Below are 26465 nucleotides of genomic sequence, written 5' to 3' on the forward strand. Positions count from 1 at the left end.
TATTATTTAGCTTTTGCTAAATAATATAAGTATATTATTTAGCATATACCCCCCCCCCCCCCTACCACACACACACACACACACACACACACACACACACACACACACACACACACACACACACACACACACACACACACACACACACACACATGTAAAGCGACTTTGAGTAGTTAGGAAAGCGCCATATACATTTCAGGTATTATTAATTTCAGCAAAAAATCACCTGCAAGAAATGATCACCTTTCAAGTCTTGGTAATACAGTTTAAATGTTACACTTACACTAGAGACTGGTCTGAGCCTGATTGATGGGACATAATAGTCATATAGAATTAAAGACTTGACTATCATACAGCCAATAATTAGTTGACAAAAACAAACATTTTGTCTGATGCCACAGGCAGCATAGACTGATGTTCTAGCACCATCTGCTGGACATTGTATGTAAGTGCCCATCAAGTTTATCTGCACCATGCAGTGTTGCCAGATTTTGTGAAAGAAATAAGGAACCAGGTCTAGGAAAACAAGCCCAAGAGAAGTGAGCAATTTAAGACCTACTGAAAATAGCAGATATACAAGCTCACAATTCAATTCAAAGGGCTTTATTGGCATGAGAAAACATACGTTTACATTGCCAAAGCAAAAAGTACAATACAACAATACAGCAATACAATCAAAACAAAGAAATGTACATTTGAAAGTCAGAATCTTCAATAGATCAATTTCTATGTACCAAGATCACTGGGTGCAGGTATAGTGCAGGAATATACACAATGATTAGTATTTAGGGTGGTTGTGTCGCGATGCGACGCGTTGTTAGCTTTTAAATCTGCCATTTTCAAACAAATCTTGAAAAAAAAAGAAGTGAAACATTCCCAGGCCAAAAACTTGCAACTCACAAACTACCAATAATTTACAAGCAACTTTACAGAAAAATAAGCCCAATGGCGCTTATGATAAGCAAACATGGCAACACCGTGACACATTCATGCACACAAATTCCGTTTCCGTATCCGCTCTAGACCGGATCTGCAATCTTTGACAGGACTGAGGGTGTTTCTTTAGGGCAGTTAAAGTGAGCAGGGGTTTACACTCCTTTACTCCTTTCGGTAGGGTATTTCACATTTTTGTTGTATAGCATGAGAACGAGTATTGGTATGAATATTGATTGCAGTGTTGTAAAATTCGAGTAGTGGTGGAAAAAGTACTCACATTATAACTCTATGGCCATACGCAGTTGCGGCAATGACATCATCGACGTCGAAAGGGAAAGCAGCGTCCCCGCTCATTGGCTCCAGAACCAGGGGGAGATTTTGAAAGTAGTCTGGGTGGAGCTGCTGGAGGCTGTAGTGAAGTCAGTGGGAGCTTCACGTAACGTTTGTTTGTGTGTGATCCAGATCCAGTGAAACTCACGGACAGCAGCGCTTGTTTGTGTCTTCATTTGCTTTCACATTTTCCCCGGTTAGATCCGTTTCATGGCTCCAGAGACGATGGCGACAGAAGTGATGGAGTTTAACATGGACTCGTACGTGAACGTTGAGCTGGAGACTGAAAACGGCGAGGCTGAGGCTGTGGAAGAGCAGCAGATCAACGCGTTGGAAGCAGCAAGAGGTCTGTTTTGTGTCGATTGTGGTTTATTTGCTAGCCTTAGTTGGATCTTGACATGGAATGGATTCACGACGGTCATCTGTAACTACCGTCATGGATGAAACTTCAACCTGGTGTTTGCACTTTCTCCCTTTTTAGCCCGTACATCTACATACACGTTCAAATTTCAAATATAAAGTGCTTACCTCATGGCCACGGATGTTACAATTATGTACGGGCCTTCAAAAGTACCCGTATTGTTCAATAAAAATCATTTTAATCCTATCGGTGGCCATTTTTTCATGGAGTTATAATGGATTAGAGTGCAGTACGCCTCCCAACCGATAGGGTCACGTAGTTGAAAGCAGAGGAAATAGCCACCGATCGGAATAAAAGGCTTTTTATTGGAACAATAAGGAAGATATGGGTACATCTGAGGGCCCGTACATAAATGCAACATCCATGGCCATGGTATAAACACTTTGCATTTGAAATATGAACGTTTATGTAGATGTACGGGGCCGTAAAGGGAGAAAAAGTAAACACCAGGTTGAAGTTCATCCATGACTGTCATGATATGACAGTCATGTATCAGGGCTAGTTTACTAGCCTTGGATCAAGATCATATAGATGTATTTGATCGAGTGTGACTTTCACTTAGATATGCAAATGTCAAAATCGATAAAAGTGTACATTGACCTGGTTCTTCTGTACCTTGTTTACTTCACCACCAACAACGTCTGTTGCATTTTCTGGGTGTAAAACGTCAACTTCACTGCATGACGTGACGTCCGTTTTGTGACATGTAACATCGAGTTGATATTTGTGTTGTTTATGAAAGTGTGGTGTTCGCATTCTCTGGAGGGACATGTGTGTTGTCATTTCTATTTTATTCCCACACCCCTGTATAAAACACCTTTTGTAACTATATAAATAACGTAGTTAATAGCAGTGGTGGAAAGTAACTAAGTACATCTACTCAAGTACTGTACTTTTGAAGTATTTTTTACTTTACTGGAGTACTTCCAATTTTCAATACTTTTTACTTTTACTACACTACATTTATGTGTTTATTTGTTTTAGTTACTAGTTACTTTATAGATTTAGAGTATTATTACAAAACATATATTAACCACTTCATTATTTCATATACTTTGGCTATTTGAAAATAGCCAATCTTTTGAAAATGCAGATCTACATGCTCACACGTTGTGAGCTTGTAGATCTGCTATTTTCAATAGATTTGTTATACATTTTAGATATACTTTTGTTACTTCAAGTATATTTTGATGCCAATACTTTTGTACTTTTATGCAAGTCAATTTTGATTACCAGACTTTTTTACTTGTAACAGAGTGTTTCTACATTGCAGTATTGATACTTTTACTTAAGTAAAAAAAACGAGCAATTTTTCCCCCTCCATTTTGAAGTTCTTTTTAAAGATGTTTCTCTTTCTCTACAGTCCTTTCTGAGAGTGCAGATAGAAGCGATGCAGGAGAGGAGGAGGATGAAGAAGACGACGATGACAGTGGTACAGACTACTTCAACGTTGAAACGCCAGGCATTCGGTTGCTAAGAGCCGAACGCAATGTCGGCAGCAACTCCTCGCTGCCTGACGTCTTCCAGACAAGCAACCTTCTTTTCTATGAGAGGTTCAAGGCTTACCAGGACTATATGCTCGGTACGACCCCTCTGTCATAACATCTGAATCTGTCTGTAAATCGTACTGTAAATAAGCGGTGGATCTCACCCCCAAATGAATATATTTGGGTACGGACCTTGATCGGAAAAGAGAATGTGCCAGGGACCCCCATTATACATTTGAGTTAACCCATTAAATCCGATCTTTTTCAATCCTATTTAAAAAAAATAGCAGATACACAAGCTCATAGCGCGGCACCGAGTGCTGCGCTATGAGCTCGTAGATCTGCTATTTTTGAAAAAAAAACATGATTAGTTTTTGCTAATCTTTGAGTATTCTACAAACAGTTTTTTGAAAAAACGTATGTTGCTATATCAGTGAGCTCCAACCTTTCCATGTCAAGGACCACCCAAAATGATATGTATTTGGCCACGGACCCCCCCTCCCATCTCAAAATATGTTGTTCCAGGGACCCCCATAGAAGCACAGAGTGCTCGGAGTTAAAAATGTTCGCTTTAAAACGTATATTATATTCAAAGATTTGCAAAAATAACAGATCTACAAGCTCATAGCGCGGCACTCTGTACCGCGCTATGAGCTTGTATATCTGCTATTTTTTAATTGCCAAAGACATCTAAAATGAGATGCGTTAATGGTCTTAAGGAGTTCAAATGTAAAAGAATATTCCAAATTCGTTTTTTCCCCCAATATCTTTTGAAAATGGCAGATCTACACAACATGTCATGATGTGACCTGTTGTGAGCTTGTAGATCTGCCGGTTAAACTGCTCTCGATATTATATATTCATTATGCTCGGACCCCCCCCCAACCCCACACACACACACACTTTGAGTGAGAACCACAGCAGACAATTTCAAGGGCACTTTGAGATTTCAGGGCACATAGTTTTGTCCCAGTAGCCTATATGTGTGATGCTGGTGCATGTATGCATGTATATGTGAGTGTTGCTTGTGCTCCTGACTACAGGTGATTGCAAGACATCAGAGGTGTGGGCCTTCATAAGTGAATACCTGGAGAAGGTGGTGGAGCCATGCGACTGGCAAGCCCTGTGGTCTACGCAAGTCTTTGATATACTGGTAGAGGTGAGTGTGCATCCAAACCAGCATGGTGCAATTCATCACATAAGCAGCCTTTATTTGCCTGGGGAGAGGGGAGTGATCAAAGGACAGTGGTGGAAAGTAACTTAAGTACAATTTTGACATATTTTTTACTTTACTTGAGTATTTCCAATTTTCAATACTTACATCTAAAAAATCCCAGATAATAATCTAGGCTAGAGGAATGAAATACTGTTGTAATGTGCAGTAGCTGACCAAGCAGTGCAAGCTTAAGCGCTGCACACCTAGCAATGCAGTTCCTGTGTTGCATATTATCCCCTCTTTATGTTCTCAACTCTACTGGCTAATTAAAGCAGATGTCTTGAAACCAGTTTAACCAAGCAGATTTATCCTTTTACATCTGTGAGGTTTTCAATCAACAGTAATGCTGAACACTAATTTAACCGTTTCTTTGAAATTCCACAGTTTCTGAGCAGTTTTCCTTTTGTTCTGGTGCTTATTTTATTACATTTTTCTTGTTTTATGATAAGTGTTTATAAACAAAGTGTGCTATTCTTATTGGCAGTCAGTCATGGTTTCGCTATAGAGCACCGAAGTCTGACGTAATTTACACATCCTACCTGTGGGTTACCTGTGGGCTGTGGGTGTTATTATCCTCAGGTTGAAGACGTGGACTACAAAGAACTGAAGGCCACCGTGAAGCTGGCGCTGCCTCTGCAGTTTGAGGCCAGGGGCTGTGAGCTGAACGAGGAGTCCATAAGAGGGCTGCTGGACGCCACGCAACACAAGGTGGCCCTGCAAGAGCTCCAGGTGGTCTACGACGAGTCTGGAGAGTTTGACCAGACGGCTCTCTCCATTGAACATCTCAGGTAGGGCCTAGGCCTGTCACAAGTATTATATAATCGTTTAATTGCAAGTATTTGAGATAATCGCAATTATCTTTGCATAATCGTTTCCAAGTTGAAACATTTTCAATCATATCATCATATAACATTTTCAAGCAGATCTACAAGCTCATAGCGTTGTGAGCTTTATACTTTAAAAAAAAGTATAATAAAGTCATTAAAGGTACTAGGGTAAGTGATATATATATTATTATTGTTTTTGGTTAAAAAGGTTTAAGTACTATATTCTGATCGTAATCATTGCTATAGAGTGTTTGTTCGGTCACAGGGGTCTCTCCAGCGCTTTAGTAAACAGAATATAGTACATTTTCAGGTAGGTGACAACATTTAAGCCAATCAGGAGAGAGCACTGAAAATGTATTTTCTGTTTAATAAAGAGCTGAGAGACATGGGAGACTCCTTTTACTGAACAAACACTATAGCAATGAGTACTATCAGGATATAGAGCTATTTAACACTTATTTTAACCAAAGTAAATCACTTACCCTACCTTTTTTAAATATGTCAGTCACATTTTTGTATATTTTGGTTATTTGTCATATCTGCCCTGTAACGATGATATAGTTATTATAGTGATGGTACATTTACCATCAAATATAAAATTGAATATTTATATCAAAATGTATTAAACAAATTCAAAACCCAGTATTAATACAACGTCAATTATGTAAGGTTGCAATCCTTTTTCTTAAGGATTATTAACTAAATATCATCAGGCTCACAATTTATTATTTTCATTTGAATCCTTTTTTTTCTCTCACTCGATATCATGCAGTCTACTCTTCATGCATTGTTATTTGTTTTACTTTTATTTTTTACCACTAGATGGCAATAGGTGTTCATGGGAGCAATTCTACAAGTCAAGTTGAAGTCAACACTTGGAAGTGGCTGATGACAACAACATCATGCTTATTTAATTAACTTTAACTTAGAATCTTAGAAAGAATTAAAAACCTCAGAATTTTGGTACATCATCACACATTCAGTCTAATTGCCAAAAATTCAGCTTTTGGGTTAAAACCCCTTAATTGACAACAATTGAAATGACGGACTGAACTGATGACACCTCAATTATATAAAAAACAGTACAAGAAATCTGAGTAGTGTTTCTCAGAGGATAGTGTATTTTGTAACCAGTCCTGTTGCTGTATATAGGGAATATTTGTCATTACTTGGCTTAAAGCAGATGTTTTGGCAGGGAACAGCAACAAACAGATGGGGAATAGGATGGTGTTGTGTAGGAATGAGGGGTGTCACACACACTCCCCGAGTAGAAAAACAACTGCATGTATCAAATCTAAAAGTTAAAAACATGCCATCTCAGTCCCCAATATTTGGGACTTAAAGCTGCAATCCGGGACTTATTTAAATGAGTGAAGTGGGATTTTAGCCTAACTGTACGGTACTGTAGTGTACAGCATGCAATATGATGGTCTCCCTATTCTTCAATTGACAAATTCAAACCATGGTGTCAGCTAAGACACCTATCTATTGACAATGTTAAGTGCATTGGACATGTCACCATTCTTTTAATTGTAATTTGACATAGTTGCAATTACATCTCCGACTGGAGAGAGAATAGACATAAAACATACAGATTGTAGTTATTATTATTATTATTATGGGAATAAAGTCCATATTATTATTAAAATTATATATTTTCACATGACAGCAACATCTGAAGGTCATACAACCTTGAGATACATTTTCGACTGACACATTAGAAATAACTATTTTTGACCTTCAGATGAACACTCTCAGAGTTAAATTAACACTGAGGATTTTCACAGTGTAATAATTTGGGGTCCCCGAGATGAAAAAAAAAAGGCTATCTAATGGGGGGGTCGGTGCGGTGGCCTAATGCATATCAACTGGGGATCCTTGAAATTCAAAAGGTTGGGAACCACTGTTTTAAATCCATTTGTCTGGGTTTCACGTGACAATGACATGGGTGTGTGTGTGATGTGACGATAGAGTCAGTACTGACAGGCACCCTGAGGGTGGTGAATGTCCCGGACAAACCGGCTCCACTGCCTCTTGTTTTAACTTTCAGTTTGACTTTCAATACCCTGCACTTTAGTTTAACCCATTAAGACCTGAGGCTGGTTCTACAAATGCCTTCTAAATCACTAGTTCTCAAACGTTTTTTTGTGTCAAGGAAGGATCCCCAGATGTATTTGGCCGCTGACACCCATCTGAAAATGTTTTGTTGCAAGGACCCCCCAGAAGAGAAGATCTGTGTTAAGAAATTCAAAATTATTTGAATTATTAAGTATTTTTTTTTTGCAGATGTACAAGCTTGTATATCTGCTATTATCTTTTGAGAGGGGAGTGCATGTAGTGCAGGTCTCCAGAAGACTACATATAACCAGTGACATTGCATTTAAGTGTTTGATGCACAGTCCGGTCAGCTAGCCTTTGTCTCATGCCTAAACCACCAGCATGACCCGCATTCTCTGACTCTTTAACATCAACAATTCAAATCACAGACTAGGCATTGGAAGATAATCGTTAATCGTGATACAAAAAGATCATTGTATTTAGAAGTCACCCGGCGTATCAGTAGTAGACAGAGAACTCTGATCGTCTGGATACAAGAGACTAGGGTTAATGTGGTTAACTCACTGAAATATGCAGGTCACTTGATTCTGAGACACCGTTTCTTTCTTGGTATTCTACTGAACTGAACGACTAACAACTTGGAGCCCCGTGCTCTCGCTGGCAGGGCAAAACATGAACTTGAAGAAACAAAAATTCAGAGGAGCTCCCTTTTTAGTGAGCTGGAATTAAGTCATGTTCTGTGTCTCACACACACACACACACACACACACACACACACACACACACACACACACACACACACACACACACACACACACACACACACACACACACACACACACACACACACACACACACACACACACACACACACACACACACACACACACAGAGTGCAGGGCCTGCTTGTTGCACATAATCACTGCTCACTTACCATCTGTCATGGAAGCAATACAGTATTTGTTTCTTTGTCGTTCATTTGACCCACAGAGTCTGCATTTACATAGTGGTTCATCTGTTACATTTTGCAGACAATGTCGCATGTCGCCACAAATAGGAAGAATGTTAATTAGATACGCATGCTGTTTAGACAGATGCTAGGTTTGATGTTTACTCTGTATCCTATTTTCTTTTGACGCGCTAAATTATTTTCTTGACTAGCGTTCTTGCCATATACTCTGATTTCAGCGCTAAATGCCTACATTGCATTTTACAATTTAGACATTTAGCACACGCTCTTAATCCAGAGCGATTTTACAGTAAGCAAGGTAAACACAAGGTAATTCATCACATGCATTGTAATCAAAATCAGTGTAAACGGTTTCTCACTGGAAGCTAGTTTGGTAAGCATCAATGTATTAAGTGAGGCCAATGCAGAGCTATACGTTTATGGAGACGACAGTCATGTTGCCGTGATGAGACGACATCATCGCAGCTTATGTCATTTAACATACTGCGTATTTATCTGTCATGACGGATGATGAATCTGTCATGATGAATGCCTCATTAGACCACGTGGCTATAATCTGACAGAAATGCATTTCCATTGGGTAATTAAGATCAGTGATTCTTCTCAACCTTTTTAATTTATCTCTGGGGGACCCCAATCCTCTGTGTAAATTTAACTCTGAGAGTGTACAAATGGAACCAAATGGACCCTTACGGGTCCATTTGGTTCCATTTGTACACTCTCAGAGTTACAGACCTGCAAGGGTCCATTTGGTTCCTAAAGATCTATCATTTAGCTGAGGACCCCCTTGAACCCCCCCAAGGACCTCTAGGGTTTTAGTGTTTCCCCTTAGGATGAAGTTGTAGCAGTGGTGAACAGGCACGCGCCAAAAAAGAACGAACAAAACTTGTGATCAAAATTGCATTAAGGCTTAACTCATTCAGTGCCAATGAAATAAAAAAATAATTGCGAACTGTGCCAGCAATTTTTCAATTTTCTTATACCTTTTTCAAGTAGTCACAGAATATTTATCTCCAGTATAATCGATCCCCTGATGGGTGCTAATCACTGAGGGTTGCACTGTGTGGTTTCACAAATGTCAACGAGGTCATTGGACCTTGTTGACATTAATTGTCTGCCTTTGAAAATAGCATGTCTTGACCAAAAATACATTGTAAAAAAATAAAGTACACAGGAGCTGAGATACAGCCTTAAGTAATAAGTTAACCAAGAAGTGAATGGAGCAGCAAATCTTCAAATCACGATATCTTGGGTTCCTAAAACTTTGACGTTTTAGACGTCCATGGCACTCTGGGCTTATGATAATTTGGACGTCTTTGACCCCAATGGCACTGAAATGAGTTAATATGTACTTTGTTGGCATATTTCCATTGCGAGGAAGAGATCTCGGGTCTGCGGCAGAGAATAAAATGTCCTCTCTTCCATTTCCACTCATCCCCAGGTTTTTCTGCAAGCACATCTGGAGGAAGTGGGACGAAGAGGACGAGGACGACGAGTTCGACTACTTTGTCCGTTCCCTGGAGCCTCGCCTCAGACTGTGAGTGCGCCCCCCCCCCCCCGTGTTTGTGTGCTGATCTGAGGGGTAAAAGTGGGCGGATAAGTCCTGCCCCCAAGCTGCTGCCAAACATATCCATACATGGCCCAGAAAAGAGTGCAGTCAAGTTGCTGCAGTTCAGCCTCACTTGATAGACGTTTTGACACTTTTTTTTACTCGTGGACCAAAGCATAAGAATATAAAACTACACACGAATGAGCAGTGGTGGAAAGTAACCAAGTACATGTACTCAGTACACTTTTGAGGTATTTGTACTTTACTGGAGTATTTCCAATTTCCAATACTTTTACTTCTAGTCCACTACATCTCAGAGGCAAATATTGTACTTTTACCGCCACTACAATTATTTGAAAGCTTTAGTTACTTTGTAGATTTTTTATTATTGTTACAAAACATACAGCAACCACTTCAGCCCTATATCGGTCATTTGAAAATAGCCGATCTACAAGCTCACAATGCGTCGCATCTGTATACATTTGAAAACTTGAAATGGGACATTTTGTATAATGAGTACTTTTGCTTTTGGTACTTTAAGTACATTTTGATGCAAATACTTTCATTTTGAATTCCGGACTTTTACTTGTAACACAGAGTACTTCTACATTGCGGTATTGATACTTTTACATTAAGTACAACACTTTTTCCACCACTGCAAATGAGGGAGTTAGAGCTGTAGTTGTATATTCTGACCACTGGAGGGCACTATGTCCTAGGAGAGCAAGAATATGATGGTGCAAGTTTGATTTGTTTTTTTTCATGAGCATCTCTCAGATGTTGGTGTTGGGTCGTGGGCTGGTGATGACATAATGCTTACTAAGGCTGGTGATCTTCTCGATGTGAACTTCCCATAAAACCTGAGATGCTCAGTTTGAACACCTTCAAGTCACACCATAGGTCATGGGTCTTCAACAGGCGGTCCGGGACCCCTAGGGGGTCTTCAGAGTTACTACAGGGGGTGCAACCAAGTCTTTGTGCGAAAGGATTATTTTTTTTACATTAACCACTTGAACCCTCTCATTCCTAATTCTGAGGAGAACTTTAGCCAACAAATAGCAGATCTACAAGCTCACAACGCTGCAAGGCGTTGTGAGCTTGTAGATCTGCTTTTTACGGCAAAGAGGTTTAGTATTGAGGGGGAAGAAAAGAGCAAACCAAGAACAGAGTGAGGTTAATCTGCAACACAATGTTATACAATGTGTAGTGGGGGTCCCTGCTTCATCTCCCTCTCAGCTAAGGGGTCCTTGGCCTGAAAAACATCGAAGACCCCTGCTACAGGTACTACAATTATGTGCTCCACACACTGGGATAAGTATAAACGAGAACAGGAAGGCAAGATGAAGAATCTAATCCTTCCTGTTCTCGCTTATACTCATGCTCTTGTCTTCCTCTCGTCACTTCTTCATCCTCTTCCCTGAGCGTTCTGTTCCCTCCGTGTCACTTTTCATTTAACCCATTAAGACCGGGAAAGCATCATTCGTGTCATTTTAAAGATTTCTTTGAGCTATTCAAAAATAGCACATCTGCAAGCTCATAGCGCGGCACCGAGTGCCGCGCTATGAGCTTGTAGATCTGCTATTTTTGAAAAGACGTGAACATTTTTAAACATTAAACAACATTTTTAACTCAAATCTTTGCTTCTGGGGGATTCTTCAAATGTCTTCTAAATCCTAACAGTTTCTTTAAAAAAAAAACATATGTTGATATATATATATCAGTGGTTCTCAAACTTTTTCATGTCAAGGAACCCCAAAATTATATATATATTTGGCCCCATCTGAAAATATTTTGTTCCAGGGACCCTCAGAAGCAAAGATTTGATTAGAGACTTGTATATCAGCCATTTTTGAATAGCCAAAGAAATCTTAAAATGACAGAGATGCGATCCCGGATGGAATGGGTTAAATCTGTTTTTTATTTGATTACCCCCCCCCCCATCCCCCCCCTTTTTTTTTTACTTCTCCTGTCATAACGCTCTGTTCTGCTTGTCACACACAGCCTCTCTCCACTGCTCTGAACCGTCTTAGTCCTCGCTGCTATAGGGCCGTCACCATCATCACACTTTAGTCCACCATTTGCTGTCATGGAAATTGATTGATTGACTGATTGAATACTTTATTAGTCAGAAATGTAAACAGCACGAGGTACAGTCAGACAATTAAGGCTTAAAGGATAACACAGAAAAGGTCCTGGAAACTTGTTTCCATTGTGGTCCTATGCAGTGGTGTGAAGTAACTAAATATATTTTACTCAAGTACTGTACTTAATTACAGTTTTGAGGTACTTTTACTTTACCGGAGTATTTCCAATTGTCTATACTTTTACTTCTACTCCACTACATCTCGGAGGCAAATATTGTACTTTTACTCCACTACAATTATTTGAAAACTTTAGTTACTGGTTACTTTGCACATATATTACATTATAAAACATACATCAACCACTTTAGCCCTATTTTATACCATTTTAGTACTTTTGGTGCTTTAAGTACATTTTGACACTTTTGTCCTTTTACTCGAGTACATTTTTGAGTTCCGGACTTTCACTCGTAACGGAGTACTTCTGGCATCGCAGATACTTTTACTTAAGTAAAAACATTTGAGTACTTTTTTTCCCACCACACACCAACAGGTACTACGACATCCTGGAGGACCGCGTGCCCACGGGCCTCGTGGCGGAGTACCACGCCCTGCTGTCGCGCTGCTCCCAGCGCTTCCACGAGTTCTCCTCGCTCCGCAACGACCTCAACAGCGACTCTGAGTCTGAGCTGGACAACGTGTCCATGGTGGAGGGCCTCCGGCTCTACGAGCAGATGGAGACGCTCAGACGCAAGCTGCGCATCATCGAGAATCCACTCATACGGTAGGAGAAAGAATGTGCATGTCCTTCGTAGCCGTCAGGGTGGAAAAACCTTGTGTGTGTTCAAAACCTTTTCAGGAAATGGATGGAGGGAAAAAAAAAAACCTCTGTTCCAGGATGTAGGTCCAATGTAGTTATTATTTAGTCACAAGCTCTTGTTTAACCCATTAAAACCGGCAACGCATCTGTGCCATTTTTAGAATTCTTTGGCTAGTCAAAAAATAACAGGCCGCGCTATGAGCTTGTAGATCAAAAATAGCAGATCTACAAGCTCAAAGCGGCACACGCTATGAGCTTGAATCATAAGATTTAAGAGGGGTAAAGGTTAGTTTGTAGATCTGCTATTTGTGCCTAATGTTCACCCCCAGACGCTAGGGTTTTGAGTGGTTAAAAAGCCATCCAGGCAATCCAACAAGATAGACCTAACCTGAACAAACTGAATGAGCGGCAGCAGTCTGTGTTCTTGGTGGGTACATATACAAGGTGATGTTACACCCCCCCGGAACCTCTTGGAAAGACAGAGGAGGAGGAGGAGGAGTTGAATCATGCAAAAGAGTTCCATTTATTTTACAGCGGCCATTTTCTTGACCCCTGTCGCTTTGAGGAAGAAGAGTCCTCGACCCCTATCTGTCCCAGAGTCTGATAACCACACCAAACAGACATCAAGCACCACTGAATGCAAATCAGACCATTTACTGGCCAAAGGAAAAGCGATGTATTTAAACAAAGTCAAATATTTTTTTTTTTTGGAAACCCCCTCAAGGACCCCATAGGGTCCCTTGACCCCACTGTGAGAACCACTGCTTTAAATACACATTTTCAAAGTTTGCCCTTTAAAAAAAACAAAACAAAGTCAAAGAAAGTCCCATGCAGACAATATTAACATAACATTGCCAGTGTAGTATGCAGACAAAAATGGTCTGCATTGTTCAACCCTTTGAAAAACACCAGGCCCAGATTTGACCTTCGAGTACATGCCAAGCTCCATTACCACACTTCAAGACGTATAAGAGTTATTATACTCAGAAACATGACTCATGTCTCATTTACCGTATATAATGTTTAAGTGCTAACTTGGACTGCTATTATCCTTATTGGTATGTCGGCCTATTGTTGCTAGGAGACATGTGAAAACCACTATCAAATAATAAAAGCAATAATAGTTACAAAAAATGTAGATAAAAGGGTATGGACACGTTTTGTCGGCTAGCTAGTTAGCAAACTAAGAGCTGTTTCTCAGATAGTTTGTCGGTATCCATGGCAACGGTTACACACCGACAAAGGCTGGAATGTTGTCAGCGGTGTTACTGTTTGAAGAATGAAAGCGTCTATAATGACTACCTCTTTTTGACTAATATGCTTGGTGTGTATCTTGTGTGTGTGTGTGTGTGTCCTTGTACTACCTCTATCAGCAGTGGTGGAAAGTAACTATTAACTAAGTACATTTACTCCACTCGCTGCAGTTATTTGAAAACTTTGGTTACACGTTAATTACTTGGTAGATTTTTGATTATTATTACGAAAACCCTTTAAGACCTGGAACGCATCTGTGTCACTTTTGGATTTGAGCTAAAAAAGCATTATTTTACACTTTGGCTTTTCAAAAATAGCAGATACCTAGGCTTTATACCTAGGCTATTTGAGAATAGACGATCTACAAGCTCACAGATCTGCTAGATCTGCTATTTTCAAACATTTTAGTACTTTTTACTTTTGGTACTTTAAGTACATTTTGATACCAATACTTTTGTACTTCCAAGTCAATTTTGAATTCCAGACTTTTACTTTCTAACGGAGTATTTCTACATTGCAGTATTGATACTTTTACTTAAGTAAAATATCTGGGTATGTTTTCCACCACTTGTCTACACCAGGTACATGCTGGGCTACCAGGGCCCCAACAGACAGAAGTTCGTCCAGACGCGGGGGCCCAGAGAGTCGGGGGTCCACGTGGTCCACGTGGTGACGGCCTCCACCACCGCCGGCCAGCTGTTGTCCCTCCTTCAGGACAGACTGCAGCCCACCGGCTCCGACGACCACACCGAAATACAGGTGAGAACTACTGTAGGACTGTCTGTCACCGTCGCGGTGGTCGCTTTAGTTGGCAATTAACCTCATTACGACCGGGAACGCATCTGTGTCGTTTTTAAGATTTCTTTGGGCTATTCAAAAATAGCAGATCTACAAGCTCAGAGTGCCGTGCTACGAGCTTGTAGATCTGCTATTTTTGAGAAATCGTGAAAATGTGTGCAAATCTTTGAATATATATATATATATATTTTTTTAAAGTGAACATTTGTAACTAAAATCTTTGCTTCTTGGGGGGGAGGGGGTCCCTGGACATGAGGGACCCCCCTCATGAAACCGTTTGAGAACCACTGATTACAGCAACATGAGTGTTTCAGAAAACTGTTAGGATTCAGAAGACATTTATAGAATCCCCCAGAAGCAAAGATTTGAGTTGCAAATGTTTGCTTTAAAAATATATGTGTTTATTCAAAGATTTGCACATATTTTCACGATTTAAAAAAAAAAAGATTGCAGATCTACAAGCATGGCACTCGGTGCCGTGCAATGAGCTTGTAGATCTGCTATATTTGAATAGCTAAAGAAATTAGCTATATAAAAGGGAAAGACACAGATTCTTTCCCGGTCTAAAAGGGTTAATTGTCATACAAATAATTGTGATTGACAATTTTTGTTGTGTTTCTTCTGGCATGGAACATGTATATTAAAATGACATTTATGTTTGTCTTGGGTTTTGTAAACGGAATTGCACTGGGCAGATATGACAAATTAGTTATGTACACAGATATTACATTCATCAAAATAAATGATGTACTATAGCCAAAACTTTGGCTATAACATTTTTTAATACTATTTTATACTAAAACAATTAAAAAATAGTGAGTTCTCAAACTTTTTTAATTTCAACCACCCACAGTTTGGTATGAATAAGGCCACACACACCCTCATAACTCTGACAGCGTACAAATGGAACCATTACGGGTCCATTTGGTTCCATTTGTACGCTGTCAGAGTCACAAACCTGTAAGTGTCCATTTGGGTCCTAACTATCAACCATTTGAAGGGGTTCCACCCCCGGAACCCCTTCAGTGACCATTTGGGAACCACTGACATGGACAATAATGCCAAACAGCCAGCCACCTGCCAAAAGTGGTGTTCATAGCAGGTTCTGGTTTAGTGCAAACTCATTTCTCATTAAAAGTATTTTTTATTGCCAAAAAAATAAAAGGGAAAAACTCTTAAATGGCCCTATGCTCCCACTGTAATGTTTTCAATTTTAGAAAACAGAGTGGCCATTTGAAAATAGCAGCATATTTCTGTGAGGTCTTGGCTTCCCTCCAATTGTTGTTAAGGTCAAAATCCAAGTTGACCAGGAGAGTTTTAACAACAAAAAGTACATGCTCGTTCCCAAAGCCTGCAGGAACACTTGGCTGGTATTAAGAGGCTAGGTGAGGGTTGTGCATCAGGAATGGAGATTCAGATTTCAGAATTAAGATTCAAAGAAAAGAAAGAAACGTTAGTGTGGCACACTCTACCAGACTGTGCTAACAATGTCCACCGTGTGCGTGTGTGTGTGTGTGTGTACACACACACACACATGCACGTGTGCGCACTTCACTTTATTAAGTAAGTTAATACAACTGAGGTAGTAAGAAATAATTAAGTGTATAGAATTTATGTAAACCGTATAAGTGCATATAGGCTGGACGATATGACTTCAAATCAGTATCACGAATATTTCAAACTTTTGCTTCGATTACGATTAGTGAATGACTATTTTTTAAATAGTGGAAAATAGCCGATCTACAAGCTAGTGAGCTATAACATTTTCATGTCAATTCGTTAATATATAAGGAATAAAATATATATACATATCACCTAAAATCCTGCTTGATTATTCGATTAACCTACATGAGCAAGATTAAGTCGGTTAGAGGTTCTAAATTCATTTTGATTTCGATATATTTTCGGTTAATAGCCCAGCCTTAAGTGTGCATCAGTAGACACATCAGTACACACATCAGTACACACATCAGTATACACATCAGTATACACAGGCATCGGTTTAGGTTTACGGGCTTAGGTTAAAGATTAGGCATAAGAACTATTATAGGACTGTCTGTCACCGTCGTGATGGTCGTTTTAGTTGGCGATTAATCTCATTTAGACCGGGATATTTGATATTTGAGTTACAAATGTTTGCTTTAAAAATATATATGTATATTCAAAGATTTGCACATATTTTCACAATTCTTAAAAAAAATAGCAGATCTACAAGCGCGGCACTCGGTGCCGTGCTATGAGCTTGTAGATCTGCTATTTTTTCATATATAAGGAATAAAATCCATGTACTGTCAGAGTAAAAAGGTTGGTGGTTAGCGGTAAGGACGATGAAGGTGGATGATGAAGTCACTGGAGGGTCCTCGTAAGTATAGTAACCCCCATCACGTGTGTCCCATGTAGTTCCACAGTGACCCGGTGCTGGCCATAGGTGCGTGTTACCAGGGCGACCTGGTCATTATTCTGCCAGGACATTACTGCGTCTCCAGCTCCATCTTCTTACCAGACTCCATCACAATAGAAGGTATGTGGCTTTGAGTCTTAACCCTTTAAGACCGGGAACGCATCTGTGTGTCATTTTTTGATTTCTTTGGGCTATTCAAAAATGGCAAATATACAAGCTCATAACGCAGCACCGCACCGTGCCGCGTTATGAGCTTGTAGATCTGCTATTTTTGAAAAATCATGAAAAGTTGTGCAAATATTGATTTTTTTTTCACATTTGTATCTCAAATCTTTGCTTCTGGGGGTTCCTGGAACTAAATATTTTACAAATGTTCGCTTTAAAGAATATATAATCCAAGATTGCCATGAATTTTCACGATTAAAAAAAATAAATATATATATATAACATGCGTTTTTCAAAAAACTCTTCAGAACAGAACAGTGGTTTAGAACATTAGTTCTAAAAAAATAGCAGATCTACAAGCTCACAGCGCGTCACTTCGTGCCACGCTGCGAGCTTGTACATCTGCTATTTTTGAACATTTTTTTTAGAAAAAGTGTTTGAAAAAAATGTTGAAGAATTTTATAACACAAATCTTCTCCTCTGGGGGGTCCCTGGCGCAAAACATTTTCAGATGGGGGTCCGCGGCCCAATATATATCAATTTGGGGGTCCCTTGACATGGTTTAAGGCATTTGTAGAACCGGCCTCAGGTGTTAATGGGTTAAAGGACCGCGTCACCCATCTTCATATAATTGGTCCTCACTAATGCCCATTATAAGATGGCACCGTTTCTGTGTCTCAGAACAAGTAGACGGGTTGGGTCATTTCAAACACGATGTCAAACTTTTTATTTTGTATTATTTTCTTATTAATGCAAGAACAATGGCTTATATTTCAGCATGCTAACTTTCCAGGAAAAATAAAGACGGTAGTTTCTATTAAGCTTGGAATAGACTCTATGCACAGCAGCCATATTGGAAAGAAATTGGGCCTCATCCTTACTTCCTTCACAGGTGTTAACAATGATGCTAATGAAGGCTCTGTTCCATTCATGGTCAAACAGAGTCAGGGTGCTGATATTGTTGCATGTCGGCTCACTGAAAACACTCTGCTACACCAACAGTGTAGCAGAGTGGGGCGGCTATGGGACGGTTATGGGGCGGCCATAGCAGAGTGGTTAGTGAGCCCGCCTAGGGAGCCAGAGGCCCTGGTTGCCCCAGGCATGATTCCAGGCCAGGCCAGCAAATGTGTCGATGAAATGAAATATGTCCCTGAGCAAGACTCTTAACCCCTAATTGCTCACAGGCCCTCATTGGAAACAAGACCGCAAGGACTTTCATGAACGGACCTGTTAAAGGAATTATCCTTATCCTGACCAGTGGGTCTCAAAGTTGGGTCCAGGGACCCTAGTGAATCATTGAGGGGGTTCCAAATGGCCCCATACGGGTCTGTAACTCTGAGAGTGTACAAATGGAACCAAATGGACCCTTACCGGTCCATTTGTGGACATGCCTGGTGTTAGAGGTGTCATTTGTGGATTTGAATAAAGCATTTAAAATTCGATAGTGAGATTTACACCAACCAACAGACTACGTTCGATAAGAGTTTAATTAACGCTTAAGATTTTAATTAACTTTACCAGGGAGATTCATTGGTTATTTAACAGATTAACAAATAAGCATTAATAAGAGTCTGGACCATTTAACCCTTTTTATTCTCAAAATAACACAGGGTCACCAATGAACGTTTTAAGTGATGTCCCTCGCTCTCCGTCTTTCTCGTCTCCCTTTCTCACAAACGCTCAACCGATAAACGGTATATTTTGCTGACATTTTTACATGGCTTGTGGATCTATCTGATCAACAGTGACTAAAACATCACTGGACTTATCCCTAAGTCGATGGTTTGTCTTCAACCCATTAAAACAGGGAAAGCATCTGTGTCCTTGTTAGGTTTTAGCGTTGGCTATTCAGAAATAGCAGATCTGCAAGCTTTCACAGCGCGTCACTTCGTGCCGCACTGCGAGCTTGTACATCTGCTATTTTTGAACATTTTTGAAAAATCTTGAAAGTGGTGTTGGTAGACTCGGCCTCATGTCTTAACCCATTAAGACATCTGTCATTTTAGATTTTAACCATTATCTTATACTTTGGCTATTCAAAAATAGCAGATATACTATGAGCTTAAATCGTGAAAATGTGTACATTTTTGAATATACAGTATATATATATATATATATATATTTTTTTTTTTGAAAGAGCTTATGTTTCTATAATCAGTGGTTCTCAAACTACGCAAAATGATACGTATTTGGCCATGGACCCCCATCTTAAAATGTGTTGTTCCAGGGACCCCACAGAAGCAAAGATTTGAGTTAGAAATGTTGACTTTAAAAAATATATGTATTCAAAGATTTGCACACATTTTCACGATTTTTTGTATATTACTCGTATCAGTTGGATTTCTAATGTGTCGTTCTGTCCGGTCAAGGGTTCGGGCTGACTGACGAAGTGGTGATTGAGAAGAAGAACAAAGGAGATTCATTCGTGGAGTCCATGGGCGCCGACGTCAAGATCTCCAACATCAAGTTCATCGAGCACGACGCCATCGAAGGCATTCTGTGTGAGTCTGCCGGACACTATTACTACACTATTACAACAGGCCCTTGAATTCACAGCCAAGGACGAACATTTCACAGCATGGTGATCTTGTACACTTTTCTTTTTTTTCTTCTTTTTTTTATGTTGCTATGATCAGTGGTTCTCAAACTTTTTCATGTCAAGGACCACCCAAAATGAGATGTATTTGGCCGCGGACCCCCATCTCAAAATATGTTGTTCCAGGGACCCCCCCAGAAGCACAGATTTGAGTTCCAAATGTTCGCTTAAAAATATATATATACCGGTATTCAAATATTTGCACAGATTTTTCAAATATGGCAGATCTACAAGCTCGTAGCGCGACACTCTGTGTCAGGAATGACTTAGTGCTTAGAGTCAGATTCATTTCAAACTTAATATCTTTGCAGCTTCAGTCTTGATCGATATTAAGTTGATCCATAGTAAAGCCTCCTCTGCCATCCCTGCTGTCTGTTCAGTGGACATCATCAACAATTCAGCATCAACTGCAGGTTCCGGCTGAAAGGAAGCAGCAGTCATACCCTTAGTGGGTAGAGATGGTGGAATGGGATCAACTGGATCCAGTCTGAAGGTCTTTGCTGCTGTGGGTGTCGTTACGACCCTGGCCACAACAAAAACAAGGGAGACGCCGTTGAAAGAGCAAAAAGTTATATTTGTTAACCCATTCAAACCGGGAACGCATCTGTGTAACCCCTTTATCCATATTTATACTTTGGCTATTCAAAAATAGCAGATCTTCAAGCTCATCGCGTGGCACCGAGTGCCGCGCTATGAACTTTTAGATCCGCTATTTTAGAAAAATCTTGGACATTAAGTGCAAATATTTGAATATATATATTTTCATAGGGAACATTTGTAACTCAAGTCTTTGCTTCATGGGGGTCCCTGGAACAAAATATTTTGAAATGGGGGTCTGTGGCCAAATACATATAATTTTGGGGGTCCTTGACATGAAAAGGTTTGAGAACCACTGATATAGAAACGTATGTTTTTAAAAAAAAATAGGATTTAGAAGTAATTTGTTGAATCCCAAAAATCAAATATTTGAGTTACAAATGTTTGCTTTAAAAATATATGTATTCAAAGATTTGCACGATTTTTCAAAAATATTTTTGAATAGCCAAAGAAATCGAAAAAAACGACACGGATGCGTTCCCAGTCTAAATGGATTAAATAACTAAAGCAATCTGAACATCCTGCTGGGGTTTTAGCTCAACCTGCCCTGCTGCACCCTGAGCCTCTAGTTACCTGCTGAATTCACATTCCGCTTCGCTCTGAGGAAGTGATTTTTATGACTAGTGAAAGACAAGATATTATGACTATGGGTACAGCCCAATCGATAAGGGTCATGTTTATTTTTATGTTTAAAGACCAAACCAATTCTAGATGAAATATTTAGAACATGTGCCATGTACTGTAGCAGGGATGTCATGGTTTTGAATGGAGCTCATGACTTGTACTGAATATTGTTGTCTCTTTCCTGTGCTTGTCCAAACAGTGTGTCGAGGCACACCGGTGTGCCGTGAGACAAGTCCAGGTGTGACTTGGGATTTTGTGACAACCGCACATTATTGCAATATATCGTTTTTGCTGTCCATACCCTTAGCTTACTTTTCCTAAATGAATGCCCTACTTGATCATAATACAGAAGCGTCACACAAAGTATCAAAAGTAGCAGATCCACAAGCTCGAAACGCGGCACGAAGCGACACGTTTTGAGCTTGCAGATCTGCTACTTTTGCTATTTTTGAATCTTGAAAAGTAACAGTTTTGGACAGAATGAGGTTTCCACCCGACCAGCAAAGTTATACAACTATACAAAAAGATATGAATTATTATTTTTTAATTTAATTCGCGTTTTGTGCACACCCATTCGCCAATACAGAGGACATTTTTATACCCTAAAAATATTGACATTTTTTAAGTAACCACTTTCAACCTGGTGTTCTTATTCTGGGCATGAAATAGTTATTATTACACACATTTTCGAAAACGCCAGTTCTACAAGCTGCAATTTTTGCTATGAATACTGGTATGGCTTGAGATTTTGACTTGAAGGAAAAAGGAGCAAACCAAGTACAGAGCCAAACGCCAGTTTACTAAGTATTGAGGGTTTACGTGGTTAAATGTCTGGAAAAAAACAACAACATAGATTTACTGAAGATAGTCATTGAAGGTATCTATCACATGTAGTGGGGGGGTCTCCGCTTCATCTCTCTCTCTCAGCTAAGGGGTTCCTTGGCCTGGAAAACGTTGAAGACCCTTGTTCTAATGAATGTGAATGTTTAGACGTTGAGTCAGACCCGTGTCTCCTTTCCTCTCCAGGTGTGCGTCAGGGCAAACTGGAGATGGAGAACTGTGTGCTGCAGTGTGACACCACCGGTGTGATCGTCCGCAGCTCGGCACAACTCACCATGAACATGTGTGATATCTACGGCTCCAAGGTGACTGTTTAGTGTCGCGATTCTCAAACTGACCCCCCCCCCCCCCCCCCACTCCTACAATTCCAAGTGCTTGTCAGGATGGGGGGATCCCAGGTTCAAATATGATTATTTTGGGAGGTCATGGCATGAAACATTTGAGAACCACTGATATAGCAATCTGGGAACTCATTCGGTGAAAAACAAAATCCTTCTGTTTTTGCTCCACTTTCTTAGTCCACTCCCTCCCAGGTGCTTCTGTATTTATTCCTACTAACAACAACACTGCATGTTTAGGGCAGTGGTGCTGACAGATTCTGATGTTAATCTGTCTTGAGAGGTTACTGGTTTAGTGCAGAGATTCTCAACCTGTGGGCCACAAGGGTATTGCAAGTGGTCCCTCAAATAATTGGCGAAAAAGCTAAGATTTGAGTGATAATAGAACATTAATGTAACAAACAATTATGGCAAAAAGGCAAGACCCCCAATATTTTCAAGCGAGTTCGGCACGAGCTGTGAGCGTGAGCCACGTTAGTATAAAATGACTTTTATTAGGGTCGGGGACCCCTCCCGAACTGATTTGATTTCGGCTTTAAAATTGCAGTATGCATCGGCCTTAAAGGGGGCTAAATTATGAATTATAACTTTACCTCAAGAAAATTAAGGTTTAGCGTCCAAGGGCTCCTGTACACTGCAGGCCTTTAGCTGACCGATATATCCATCCCAATATCGCTATTGTGTCGATAATATTGTATTAATTTCTGACAATATCTCTCTTTTTTTGGGTACATTTTAGAAAAATAGCCGATCTACAAGCACACAACGTGTTGCAACTCGGCGCATTCCGAGCTTGTAGATCGGCTACTTGGGTAGGAAACATGCCTCCCGTGGAGCAGCTTGGTCAGCCAAACGGCCAGATTATCACGCCCCACTGGGTGCTTGTCAACCATCAATCAAACGTACATAGAACATTCTGCGCATTAAAATTCAGTGCAGTGCACTTCACATGAACTGAAAGTGCACATATCAGAACATGTGTAATGATAAAAGACTGAAACGGACCGACAGAACTGACAGGGATTTAATGGGGAGACTGCATAAAATATGCATTTAAGATGCTAACTTCTTAACCCATTTAGACCGGGAACGCATCTGTGTGTCATTTTTAGATTTCTTTGGACGTTCAAAAAATAGCAGATCTACAAGCTCATAGCGCGGCACCGAGTGCCGCGCTATGAGCTTGTAGATCTGCTATTTTTTTGGGAAAAATCGTGAAAATGTGTGCACATTTTTGAATATTTTTTAAAGCGATTCTTTTTTACTCATATCTTTGCTTTTGGGGGATTCTACGAATCTCTTCTAAATCCTAACAGTTTAAAAATAAAACGTATGCTGCTATAATCAGTTGTTCTCAAACCTTTTTCGTGTCAAGGACCCACAAAATGATATGTATGTGGCCGTGGACCCCCATCTCAAAATATGTTGTTCCAGGGACCCCCAGAAGCAAAGATTTGAAGGAAAAAGAAAAAATCACTAATGGTAGTGCATACTGTGTTGGTGCAGGGTGCGGGTGTGGAGGTGTATCCTGGAAGTGTTTGCAGTCTAGTGGGGAATGGCATCCACCACTGTAAGGAAGGAATACTCATCAAGGTACACACACACACACACACACACACACACAGAGAGCCTGGATCTCTCTCTCTGAGACGGAGCAATAATACTGTATGTGTATTGCAATATTACTGCAATACTATGATATGAACCATATGAACCCAAGCTGCCCTATTCTAGGCATTCTAGTCAGAATAGGCAGACATATCTATGAAAATAGCAGATCTACAAACTCACAACGCGATGTGTAGATCGGCTGTTTTTGGCGAGATTTGGTGTGTAGAGAGAAAAAATAGGAGTAGCCTTGGAAACCGCGTTGGTTCCCAAAGGCAAGGAGCCATGTTGACTGGGGTCCACTAAGGGTCTGCACTTGGTCCTCTTCTTTTTATCCCCTCTACATCAAATCTCTTCACCAAAAATAGCCAATCTACAAGCTCACCATATGGCGCAACGTGATGTATATATCTGCTAACCTCGTGTCCGTTTGGCCGTGCCGCTCTCATCAGGACTTTGCTGACGTGCTGGACGTGATGCCTCGCATCACCATGGAGAACAACGTCATCCACAACAACGAGGGCTACGGCGTGATCCTGGTCAAACCCAACAACGCCACGGACGACGAGAAGAGTCAGAGCCTCGCGCCTCAGAACACGACTGGAGGTGAGAACCTCACAACACATCACCCAAACTCTGACTCTGTACCTCTAACCATTAATCCATTAAACTAAACTAAACTTAAATGAATCTATTTCATTTTATTTTATTTAAATTAATCTGTGATTGATTTAACAATACACTGATAATCAAATTAGAAAATGAAATACATGCATACTAATGACATTATTGCTTAAAATAATAATTATTAACTACGTTATTATTTAGAAGTATTATTTTTACTTGAATAAATATTGCATAGTGTTGCTGTCGGGCAGAAACCAGCTAACTCCATTTTTGAGCTTTTTCATTTTTTTCCCATAAATCAGTGCCATTGAACACCTTTTACCTCTGTGTGTTGGTTAGAAAAATAATTGAACCAATGAAAAGTATGAAAATGCGCTTTTGACAAAACCAGCTAGCTCCAGGCTTTTGCCGACTCCAGGCTCCACCCCCTTTTGACCTCCAACCTCATTGTGAGCTTTCAGCTGGTCCGTTCAGCTGTTCTTATCAATGATGAACAAAACCTCCTAACTCCACTTTTTGTTTTGTTTTTTTCATTTCCTGAAAAAATGAACATTTTGGAGTTAACTGGTTTCTGCTCGACAGCAGAGATATTTGACCCATTTCTATTAATATTCTAAGAATAATTCACAAATTTCCATCAAGTTTCAACGACTCTGGGTCTTTATGATTTTTATGTAGCCACATGTGGTCTGAAGTAGTTCCACATTCGTTGGTAGAGTTAGAAAAAATTCAAGTAAAAACATATTCACGAATCCCCCAATTTTCCATAAAACTCATATGCTATGTTTATGCACAGGTATTTGCATACGCACCATTAGTGAAAGAGGCCCACAGAGAGCCCTCAATCAGATTTTGTTTTGCTTCATTGCAACTAAACAGAATCCTAAAAAGCTTTACTAATTAATTCTCTAATGAGTCCATCAAGATCTAACTCAGTGGTTCTCAAAGTGGGGTCTGGGGACCCGCAGGGGTCCTTGGGGAGGTTCCAGGGGGTCCCCAGTAAAATGTGTTCATACAGCATCACAATCATTTTAACCACTTTTATCCATTTATATGTCGGGTATTCCAAAAAATAGCAGGTCTACAATCTCAGCGTGTCACTTCATGCCGAGTGTTTGAAAAATATTGAACATGTTTGGGAAAATGAAATTATTTAACATTTTTGGAACATTGATCTTCTTTTCTGGTGATCTCTGGCACAACATATTTCAGATGGGGGTCCGCGCCTATATATATATATACACACACAGTATATCTATCTCTCTCTCTCAATTTGGCTTTAGAACTACCGATCTAGCTGACATGAGTAGAGTAGATTCATCAGTGTGCTTACAGTTTGAACCTTCTTAACATTGATAAAAATACAAATAATTTGTACTTTTCCCACCTCTTCTCTGGGCGACTCTGACAAAAGCAGAAGCTGAACCGGCAACCAAAGACGTGTCCGGAGACTTCAGAGCAGGAGAATTCAGAGCAGCCCCTGAAGACTGTCCCTCCTCCAAGACGTCTTCGACTCTGACGTCAGACCCCACTACCACCACCACCTCCTCCTCCTCCTTCTCTACCTCAGCCGATTGCAGCACGCCTGAAGTTCCGTCCGGGTCCAACACCACAGAGGGAAACAACAGCGCCATCAGGCGCGAACTGGTCGCCACGTCGACCAGGAAACTACAACTGGTGCGACAGCTGAGCCGCAACAAGGAGCCCGTTTCCACGCAGGCCGACGACGGCCTGATGGAGCAGCAGGAGATGTTCGTCTCCATCAAGGGCAACGAGTTCAAGCGGAACGGCTTGGCCAACTTTGGAACGTTCCTCTATTGAAGGATGAAACGGATTGTTGAGGTCCTTGCACACCGGGAGCAGTTAGTTTGATTATTTTGCATTAATCCATTAAGACTGGGAAAGCATGTATGTGTCATTTA

General features: G+C 40.3%; 1 protein-coding gene across 2 annotated transcripts; it reads left to right on the plus strand.

Moving 5' to 3' along the window:
• Positions 1 to 1381: 1381 nt before the first annotated feature.
• Positions 1382 to 26465, plus strand: shcbp1 (SHC SH2-domain binding protein 1). 2 transcript variants are annotated; one of them, XM_084061610.1, is made up of 13 exons: positions 1382 to 1612; positions 3051 to 3269; positions 4218 to 4333; positions 4970 to 5178; positions 9687 to 9782; positions 12429 to 12659; positions 14531 to 14708; positions 17148 to 17268; positions 19683 to 19814; positions 22157 to 22275; positions 23815 to 23901; positions 24369 to 24522; positions 25958 to 26465. In XM_084061610.1, the coding sequence occupies exons 1-13, from the start codon at positions 1477 to 1479 to the stop codon at positions 26362 to 26364; spliced, it is 2205 nt and encodes a 734-aa protein (XP_083917736.1). In that variant the 5' UTR covers positions 1382 to 1476; the 3' UTR covers positions 26365 to 26465. The 2 variants fall into 2 exon arrangements, with proteins under 2 accessions (XP_083917736.1, XP_083917737.1); XM_084061611.1 differs by having other exon boundaries at positions 25961 to 26465.

Source organism: Gymnoscopelus microlampas (genome assembly GCF_963454915.1).
Source record: "Gymnoscopelus microlampas genome assembly, chromosome: 1".
Taxonomy (NCBI): Eukaryota; Metazoa; Chordata; class Actinopteri; order Myctophiformes; family Myctophidae; genus Gymnoscopelus; species Gymnoscopelus microlampas.